The sequence below is a fragment of the Lathyrus oleraceus genome, chromosome 2 (assembly GCF_024323335.1).
Source record: "Lathyrus oleraceus cultivar Zhongwan6 chromosome 2, CAAS_Psat_ZW6_1.0, whole genome shotgun sequence".
NCBI lineage: Eukaryota > Viridiplantae > Streptophyta > Magnoliopsida > Fabales > Fabaceae > Lathyrus > Lathyrus oleraceus.
In genome coordinates this window covers 196681209-196691913 of record NC_066580.1, presented here as the reverse complement: position 1 = coordinate 196691913, position 10705 = coordinate 196681209, and the positions used below count along the sequence as shown (strand labels likewise).

Sequence of the window (10705 nt, the reverse complement as noted above, 5' to 3'; positions counted from 1 at the left end):
TTCAAATCAATTTTTGATGAACATGAAAGTTTTTCATATTGTCCTTTAGATCATTTTTGTTTTTTCGATCATCTCCATTTGACCAACACATAAAACGTTAGGTCTCAGTGCATTTCAAGATAGTCAGATGAATTGACTGATCAACTTCTCAAGTCCACAACCCATACCTTGATGAATTGATGATTGAGGACACTCAAATAAGTTCAAATATGCATGAAATGATGAATTAAAGAACTTCACTTGATTGTATTTGATCATGGGCTGAGGTTGCTTCATGAGCAAGGCATTGTGGTACATAGAGGAATTAGGGTTTCCTTGAGAAACAAAACTCAAACCCTTTGACTTTCTTTGATCAAAATGATGAATTGAGATACTTGGGAGGCATATTCTATGAATGAGGGCTTTGGGAACCATTACCATGTTTGCCTTCATCTTCACTTGGCCATATCTTTGCACCAATGATCTCCTATAAGCTTTTGACCTTGTGATTGCTCAAGCTACAAACAAGAAATGTTAGTGACATATTTTTGTGCTTTTGGTTAGTAAACAAAATAAGAAAAACAATAATATACAATTCAAGCATGCTTGGTGATCTCAAACCACTCACAAGAAGTCCCACCCAAAGGCAAAGGGAACCAAGATGCTCATGATCCTTGAGGCTTTGCAAATGCAATGTTATGATGCCATGAGGGATCTTAGGGACAAAATTGGGGTCTTACAGATACGAACTCAATGACAAGCGCGGTGAAGTTTGTGAGATGTATGATCCTGTTGTCCGAATTAAGCAAACGGGATAAGTTTTCATGGATTAAGCAAACATGATTGATCAGACACAAAAATGAATTAAGCAAATGTGACGTGCCTATGTCAGGATCATACAACAACCAAATTGAATCAGTATATTTCTTGCAATCGAATTAAGAATACAAAAACACAAAATATCATTGAAAGGAATTAAACTAAAATTAACTTTATAATAATCTCATGTTTTGGAACCTGAATTACGGTAGATCGAATCAGAGGGATTAGTTCTCCATGGAATTCGTACAAGCTTTCAAATTTTCGTGAATAGTGATACCGTGTACTATTTTCGGATGCTTATGTTATAGGAAAAGTAGAATAAACCTATATTGGTTAAAACGTAACCCAGACCCAAACTAAATAACCCAACACAAAATATAATTCTAGTGTTGAAGGATTCAACGGATTTTTCAACCATGCTACAGTCCGAATTAGCTTCTGACTTCTTCGTTAAAGTCGTAGCTCTTTCTCTTAGATTTCCAACGACTTGTAGGACATCTGGATCCGATACTCCTAGCTCTGGTTATGAATTTATTCGTGCAGACTGCTAATGCTGAAAATAAACTGCGAAAAACAAATAATTGTAAAAATAAGATAAATTATAAAAACACATTAAAAGGGAACAATAATCAAACTAAAACATGGAAATGCGTAAGTATAAATATAGAATAATGTGCATCAAAATGCACTGATCAACGAGCTAAGACAAAACAAATAGGAGCACAATAACAACACTCACGAAATACTAGCGGACGTTGCAGAAGAGGAAAGAAATTTCAAGGAAGCATACCTGAAACGCGTTTCTCACAAGCCTTCTTTAGGGTAGAACTTCATTTCTTTTCAATGATATCTTGATCGATTGTCGTTCTTATTTAAAATCGCTTCCTGGTGCTTGTATCTCTATAAAAATGCCAATAAATGAAAAAAATATGGTTTTGGGATTGTAGGGATGAGTGTTTCATTGTTGTGGTTCCGACTGTTTTTGTGTTGCTTTGCTTGTGATGGCGCCCATTGCTTTTTCGATGGCTTGACCAAGGCCGGTTCAGACGAGGGAACCCTTTTTTGACCCTAACAACAGAAACATTTAGTGTTTTACATTCTTAGGTAAATAGGGAGTGAAAGAATGACATTTACCTTTCTTGGGGCTTCATCGACATTGTCAGTTTGGATTGTGGTGTCGGGAGCATTGATAGACGGTGGCGGAGGCAGTATATAGCCGACGAAGGTGGAAAAGGCATTGATCATGTTCTATAGAAAGAGATCGTTTGAAAAGGCTTGACTTTGGTAGATGGCCCACCATTCGTCAAATCGGATGTTGTTAAAAAGGATTGTTGAAACTTGAACACAGGAAGTTCATAACATTGAGTGGACTTGCTGAAACAAAGGCATACTTTATTTTCATCGGCATTTAATGATCGACCAGACCATACGATGTCGGTCACATGTGATACTAAAGGCTTTGAGACCATTTGACTTAAACCAAATTGGCGAGCCACCAAATTGGGTTGATAGCTCATAAAATTGTACCCCTTCAACCTTGCTTCAATTATGAAAGATAGCAATGTAGGAGTCAAAAGTTCTCTTCATACGACATTCAATTATGTTGCGGCCTGAGGAGAGTCACCTGGGAAGGGATCTTTAAACCATTTTGGGTCGAAGTTTGGATCAGCGAATGGGGCCATTCTAGGGGAAAACTTATCGGCCTTGTTAACATATTCAGGAACTTCATGAAGAGGTGTTTGTTTGGAGTTTCCTGGTATGTTATCAAAGCCAACCTTGCCCCTTCGATTGGTCAATCCTCATTCAACCTAAGGGTGAGTTCTGACACTAGGTAGCCCAGCTGATACTCGAAGGTGGCATTTAACCAGTGTTATAAGATCCACAGGGGACCCTACAAATTCAGGGCTTTGGGGGTGTTATGGAGGAATTTAGTTTCAGGGTTGCAAACCTCAAAGATCGATACAATGAGGCTAATAGAATCTTACCCAAAGAAACCTGTCGACCCTCGTGAATTTGGATCGCCAGATTGATATAGCTCTTGGCTATCTGCAAGGAGCCAGGACAAAATACGTAATACGAAAGCCACAATGTGAGGAAGGCTATATGTTCTTCGTCTGATACTTCGATTGAGCCTCTATTGTGGTGATCCTGGATGTATTTCTGGAGACTGGCTCGACTGAACGAGAAAGTGTTTTCCGTCGGAAGTGTGGGGTCGAAGGTATCTCCCAACCCGCGATAGACTACTAATGGCCACTACGTCGAAGAGTGTGGGCGTCAGCATCCCACATGTCAGTTGTAAGGTGTTGGTCGAACCCTCCCATAAGTACATGGAAGCCAGTAGCGTGCAAGGATTGATGTGGTGGGCGTACCTAGAAAATTGGTTGGCATCAAAGATTCCTGCACTCCCCCATTGATCTTGGTGTTTACTTTGGACTTTGTTAATCCATGTCAAATATTATTTATTACTTGGAGTAGGCATTGATATGAAGACTCTGGATTTAGACTCCATAAACCTAACGTCGATAACTCCAGCCTTGTCGAAGGAAGGAAGAGCAGCAGGACCATAGCCAGGAAAAAAATCCTCGGACTGCTTTTGGTGGGAACTCTGGTTCTGCAAGAGGCACATGGAACGCAACTAGTTTCTTGTCAACAACGAAAGGAATAAGCATCTTAGGTTGCCAGATTTTCATTACCGCTTCATCAAAAGAAGAAGGTTGAGGGATGCATTTCATGCTCTCCTTTGCATTGAGTTTAAGGGTAATAGGGTTGTCCCTAGTGTTAAAAGAGCTTGCATCTTTAGTATGAGTAGAAGAATCCGCGAATTAAAAAGTTTGAAGGAAATCTAGTGAGACTGAAGTCGCTGCGAAAGTTGCTGAAGAAAGATGCATGGGAAATATGCAGATACGCAATTATGGAAGAAGAAAAGTTTGAGAATGAAGAGTTAACTATTTATAGGCTAACAAGATGAACAACCAGACATTAGTCGACTACCAAATTTCCAACTAGGAGGTAGTGGGAGAGTTATTGACGGTGGTTGTAATCCCACGACCTAGAGTGTAGCTAGTAATGATGGTAGTGTGTCTGGGAAACCGCAACGTAGGAAAGCCATCATCACACATAAAAACATCAATAATGATTAGATGGCTAGCCGAAATTTAGAATTCAAAAGGAAGGTTTTTTGGTCGAAGAGCTCAAGTCGAATCTAGCCTTTTCAGGGGGCAATTTGTTAGCTAGCAAGTTTTGTCCCAATGCATGCGTGTTTGGTCGACCACAGGAACGGTCAGAGCCTTGGATCGACGTGGCAGAAAACTGGAGTACGAAGTAGACAGGGCAAGAAGCTGGTCGAAGTCGAAAGAGATGTGTGTCGACACGTGTCATCTCGAGAGTGAGTTGCAACCTTCCAACGGTTCTTTTCTACTAGTATTTAAGCAAGTTGTAATGATCATTTCAAGGATGACAATTTTAACATTTACAGTAGGAGTATAGTTGAAGTACCAAAGCGTTTACGAGAAAAGAGTCATCTCCTTACAAAAATGTACTTTTTCTTCAACTTATATTTACAAGTCATTTAACTTACCAAATCGTCTTTGTTTATTTTTTTTATTTCCATCTGACTTTTGTCTTTCATTGCATTACATTATTGTATTTTTAACTTGCGAAAAGTTAGATTTACTGCCTTTAAACATTCCAAACACTTTACCAACAAAATAGCCATATACTCAACACCAAGTCAAGGACTTTGTAGTCGGTCCTGCAAGTAAACCTCTGATAGGAAGGATAAAGATTGTTGGTGAAAAACACCTGTAAAGACAATAGTGGTTGTCTCTGGAATATTCTTATCCAAATAACCAGTCTTTTACACTATACCTAGAAGGTTTTTAGTGGTTCTAATAATATATCAACCTCATGACTTGTATCTTGGTACCCTGCCCTAGATAATATGATAAAGGTCAATGTAGATTGTAGTTCAATTGATAATCCAGGGCTATCTTCCTTTGTTGGTAGTTTGAGAAACTCTTCTGGAGATTAGATCATAGGGATTTTGTAGAAAGTTGTGGTTTCACCTCTAATATTAATGTCGAGCTTCAACTCATTTTTCATGATCTTGATATTGGTTGGAATTATAGTTTTAAAAATGTGATTTGTGAGTCTGATTTTCAAACAACTTTGAAGTTTATTCAAGAGGATGTGCCTTCAACCCATCCTTATGCACCTCTGGTGGATTATATCAAATTCATAAAGAGTGAGAGTTTGTTTTTGTTCACACCATACGCGAAGAGAATGTTAATGTTGATTGAATTGTTAAGTTTGGAGTTTCGTTTGCTTAAGAATTTACGGTGTTTTCTCTTTTATCTCTCTTCTTTAATTAATATATGTTTAGCCAACCGTAAAAAAATTCAAATATCAGAGTTTAATTTTCTATAATTTTTTCATTTTTCTCGCATTAATAAAGAAAATAAATGGAAGAATGACAAATTAGAAATAAGGATGGCATACCTCAATCTTAGGTAATTGATTCTATGAAATTTTACTGTTATCGAGAGAAAGATTGATGAATAAGAATTTGTTAAAATTATGTTATTTTTATACATTTATAATTATGATAGTTAATATCATAGGTGAGAGAGACGCTTATATTTATTTCATTAGATATAGGTTAGATACTTATGAAACAAAAAGCACATTAGCTCCAAAGACACGTCATAAGTATCCCGTAAAAAAGTAAAACCATACCCACCGAGACTCTTGCTAGTTAGTAGTCACCTTATAACTACCCTAGGGTTTTCTCCACACTGTATATTTATATATTTATGTATTAATATAAATTAATATAATTTATAATAAATATAAATTAATAAATTAAAAAAAAAACATATTAAAAAAAAAATGATATGAGTGTAGGCGCCACTCCTAGTGGCAACTTGCCCTACCCTTAAGGGTAGGCGCCAACTAGGGTGGCGCCCAAGTGCAAAATAGGGCAAAAAATGCCCATTTTTATAATTTTTTTGAAAAAATATTTATTTTTGGATTTTTTTTTAAAAATCTGGATATTTAAAAAAAAAATTCTATATTTATTTCATTAAATATAGGTTAGATACTTATGAAACAAAAAGCACATAAGTTCTAAAGACACGTCATAAGTATCCCGTAGAAAAGTAAAACCATACCCACCAAAACTCTTGCTAGTTAGTAGTCACCTTATAACTACTCTAGGGTTTTCTCGAAACTGTATATTTATATATTTATCACTTTAGTTGTTCCAGAGTTAGCAGAAAAATTGCTTCACGATGAAAACAAGGAGACGGAATTATGATAAAGACAGACTCAGTGCTTTACCTAATTCTCTTTTACTTCAAATATTGTCTCATTTGAATGCCAAGCAAGTTGTTCAAACCTGCATTCTCTCCACAACATGGAACAATGTTTGGAAGGATCTTCCTGTTCTTTCTTTAAATTCTTCTCACTTCAAGACCTTCCTAAGTTTCACTAATTTCGTCTCTCAAATTTTGTCTCTACGCAACGATAAAACCTCTCTCCATGCTCTCAATTTTCAGTCCCTCTACAATGATATAGAGCCTCACCTACTCAAAAGCATCCTTAATTATGCATTTTCACCCAATCTCCAACTATTACACATGTCCATGGCGGTTAAAACTCAACAATTTTCACTTTGCAACTTTTCATCTCACACGTTAACCTCTCTTAACCTTAGTCCTAGAATCTTAAGTCAAAGACCATTATTTCCAAATTCTCTTAAACTTCCTGCATTAACCTACTTGTCTCTAAATTTCTTTAACTTTTCCTCCTGTAGCGATGATGGCTATGCCGATCCCTTTTCGGCATTTAAAAATTTGAATACTTTGATCATTCATTTTTGTCATGTTCTTGATGATAAGAACCTCTTAATATCAAGTGTCTCGCTTGTTAATTTAAAATTACAACTGTTTTATCTCTCCGCTTACAAATTTGAGTTATCTACCCCAAATCTTTGTAGCTTTTATTTTAAGGGTTATCCTTTTCAAAACCTCCGTGGGCACAATAGCCATAGCAATGCCTCTTCTATTAAACATGTAGATATTGTTTTACCTAGCTGGACGCATGTCCAAAATTCTCCTTCAATTCTATTCAATTGGCTGGTTCAGTTTGCTCTCATGGAATCATTGACAATCTCTTCACAGACTCTTGAGGTATTTTAATTTGGTTTGTGTAAAATTTAAGTGATTTCATTCTTTTCATTTTTATTAAAGCTACATTTTTTTTATTGACTTGCCTTTAGTTGATGTTAACTCACTTTCATTCCTCATTGCTTAGTTTCTCGACCTAATTCCGGATTTGTGGAAGGTTGATTTCCCTTATTTAATTAACATGAAGTTACTGAAAATAGAAACGCATAAACTTTCATCAATACCGGATGGATTAGGAGACTTTTTACTTCAAAACGCACCATCTGCAAAGAAAGTCATCATAGAATTGTCAGGTAAATAACAATTGTTTAATTTGTATTTTATTTCTGTCTGATTTGACACATAAATTGTCTCTATATTTTACAGAAGAAACACTAATTAGAAGAATGGTTGATGCATTGGGTTTTCCAAGAGAACAGAATAAGGGTGGATGCACTTATTAGCACAATTAAGATTTGTTTCTTTTCCTGCAAATTACTGAATTATTATATCAATTTTGGTTATGGGGTTTTTGTTAGATACCTTTATGGGGTTGTGCGATCTGATTGAATCTGTATTCCAAACCCATAATGTGAGAATTTATTAGAGAAAAATAGAAGAGGGAACAAAGGGAATGCTGATGTGGCAAGGTGTGAGGAGTGTGTTATCCTACTGCATTGTTCTTTTTTCATCATCAACAATACACAATCATTATGTATTTGTGCATTTTCATTCCTTTTTCAATACTCTATGTGTTGTTGTGATTCTGTTACGCTGCAGGATCCGTATCATAACAGGAGATTCTTGCTTCCAAGTAGTTTATCTATTTTTATAGAAATATGCTTAATTCAAATGTTGCTGGTTGAAATTCAACAGCCTTCCCTGTGATATCTCTCTGCTTGGTCCATGTTCTTATATCCCTGTGATATCTCTCTGCTTGGTCCATGTTCTTATATCAATATACTTTGTCTATAGGTTTGTAAAATCTTATCCATGTTCAAAAGATGAGGTTTTTTATTTTTATAAAGTTTTATATTTTAAAGATGTCCTTTCCTCAACATGATCCACATTCATTTGTTTAATTTGGCTCCCAAAGATGCTACTCAAGTACTACCAAATAAGTTGACTCAATGTCATTTATAGAAAGTTTATCAAACCATAAGGGTGAGACAATTACAAAATAATTTGAGACATCTCTTATTGAGTTTATATTCTGTTCAATAAAACAGTGGATTATAATTTATATGCATTGATTCATGACATGATATTTGCAAGGGTAATACTTTCACTGCCGAGCATATATTCTTCCGAGGAAAAACGCAAGACCCAGTGGAAATTCTTTAGATCAGGATTAATTGTCTCCATCCGTCCTCATAAGAATATATGCTCAAGAAATTCTTAATAACTATTCCATCAGTCTCATAAAAAATATTTTGTTCGATGTGTTGATTTTTGTTTGAGTAGAGTTATTAATGTGGCGGAGTGGGATTATATCTACAAGTTAGTACTCCGAGACTCAAGTCAGTATGTAAAAAACTAGAGAGTATTAAAATAATGTTTAAACATGTTATCTGTTTCGGCACCATTTCATATATATATATATATATATATATATATATATATATATATATATATATATATATATATATATATATATATATATATATATATATATATATATATATGGGAGGAGAATAAAGACCTCGTTATCTTTCAAGCGTGGAATGCGGAGAACCATTAGATGCGCCTTAGGCGCAAATCTCCTACTACATGGTATATGATAGTCATATGGTAAGGAGATGATCGTAGAAAAATATCTGCATAGTTGGTCATATTTGCATAGTCGGTCAAGAAGATTTGGTCCAAGAGGAATATGGTCGATCCAAGAGGAATATGGCCAGTGCAAAACACGTGCTCTCAAAGCCCTTATACTTTTGTAGCAAGGTGAGGGTTTGGAGAATTTCAACCTCGACGACCAATCATCCTTTCTTCGTGCTTTTGCTGTATACAATGTCAAACGTCTCTTCGGGGATGTCATATTATTCTTGAGAACTGAAACACTTGAGTGTCATATGTGAGAGATACGATCTTTGATAGGACTTATTTCTTTTCGTATTTCTAGAATATAAGTCTGAAGAAAACTAGAGTAGTTTTTAATTGGATATTTCTTTTCTCACTCTTTTTGAGCAATTATATTTTCCTCTATTGACACACTACTACAAAAACTCCCCTCGATTAAAAAAGAGATTTTATCTCAGTTCTCAGGCAAAGTTTCAACGAGGAGAAAATTATACTCATCATGGGTTCGATCCCCAACAACAACATGGGTTCGATCCCCGACAACAATAGTTATTTGGATTTTCAAAATTGCATTATTTTTTACATTGGTTGGAAATAATACCTGAGAGGTAAAGTCCTATTTACAAAATTTTAATTATAAAAAAAAGTAATTATTATAATAACGATGAAACCCTTAAACTATGTGGATTCGTTCTATTCATCTGCTGAAAAATTATTACCGCTTCATCGAAAGAAGAAGGTTGAGGGATGCATTTCATGCTCTCCTTTGCATTGAGTTTAAGGGTAATAGGGTTGTCCCTAGTGTTAAAAGAGCCAGCATCTTTAGTATGAGTAGAAGAATCCCCGAATTAAAAAGTTTGAAGGAAATGTAGTGAGACAGAAGTCGCTGCGAAAGTTGCTGAAGAAAGATGCAGAGGAAATATGCAGATACGCAATTATGGAAGCAAAAAAGTTTGAGAATGAAGAGTTAAATATTTATAGGCTAACAAGAAGAACAACCAGACATTAGTCGACTGATAAATTTCCAACTAGGAGGTAGTGGGAGAGTTACTGACGGTGGTTGTAATCCCACGACCTAGAGTGTAGCTAGTAATGATGGTAGTGTGTTTGGGAAACCGCGACGTAGGAAAGTCATCATCACATATAAAAACATCAATAATGATTAGATGGCTAGCCGAAATTTAGAATTCAAAAGGAAAGTTTTTCGGTCGAAGAGCTCAGGTCGAATCTAGCCTTTTCAGAGGGCAATTTGTTAGCTAGCAAGTTTTATCCCAGCGCATGCGTGTTTGGTCTACCACAGGAACAGTCAGAGCCTTGGATCGACGTGGCAGAAAACTGGAATACGAAGTAGACGGGGAAAGAAGCCGGTCGAAGTCGAAAGAGAGGTGTGCCAACACGTGTCATCTCGAGAGTGAGTTGCAACCTTCCAACGGTTCTTTTCTACTAGTATTTAAGCAAGTTGTAATGATCATTTCAAGGATGACAATTTTAACATTTACAGTAGGAGTATAGTTGAAGTACCAAAGCGTTTACGAGAAAAGAGTCATCTCCTTACAAAAATATACTTTTTCTTCAACTTATATTTACAAGTCATTTAACTTACCAAATCGTCTTTGTTTATTTTTTTATTTCCATCTGACTTTTGTCTTTTATTGCATTACATTATTGTATTTTTAACTTGCGAAAAGTTAGATTTAATGCCTTTAAACATTCCAAACACTTTACCAACAAAATAGCCATATACTCAACACCAAGTCAAGGACTTTGTAGTCGGTCCTGCAAGTAAACCTCTGATAGGAAGGATAAAGATTGTTTGCGAAAAACACCTGTAAAGACAATAGTGGTTGTCTCTGGAATATTCTTATCCAAATAACCAGTCTTTTACACTATACCTAGAAGGTTTTTAGTGGTTCTAATAATATATCAACCTCATGACTTGT

The 10705-nt window shown here is 35.8% G+C and overlaps 1 protein-coding gene across 1 annotated transcript; it reads left to right on the top strand.

Annotated features, from left to right (window-relative positions):
• Positions 1–6089: 6089 nt before the first annotated feature.
• On the top strand, positions 6090–7774 carry LOC127122574 (putative F-box/FBD/LRR-repeat protein At1g78760). The gene is made up of 3 exons (XM_051052886.1): positions 6090–6989; positions 7114–7279; positions 7353–7774. Exons 1-3 carry the CDS (start codon positions 6090–6092, stop codon positions 7427–7429), a joined length of 1143 nt encoding a protein of 380 aa, XP_050908843.1. The 3' UTR covers positions 7430–7774.
• The last annotated feature ends 2931 nt before the right edge of the window (positions 7775–10705 follow it).

What these genes read in the sequence shown, in the direction of transcription:
- LOC127122574 (XM_051052886.1), top strand. Translation starts at nt 6,090, where the DNA reads ATGAAAACAAGGAGACGGAATTATGATAAAGACAGACTCAGTGCTTTA. An exon ending in TCTCTTCACAGACTCTTGAG is followed by an intron (nt 6,990 to 7,113) that starts GTATTTTAATTT and finishes CTCATTGCTTAG; the next exon opens with TTTCTCGACCTAATTCCGGA. An exon ending in AGTCATCATAGAATTGTCAG is followed by an intron (nt 7,280 to 7,352) that starts GTAAATAACAAT and finishes TATATTTTACAG; the next exon opens with AAGAAACACTAATTAGAAGA.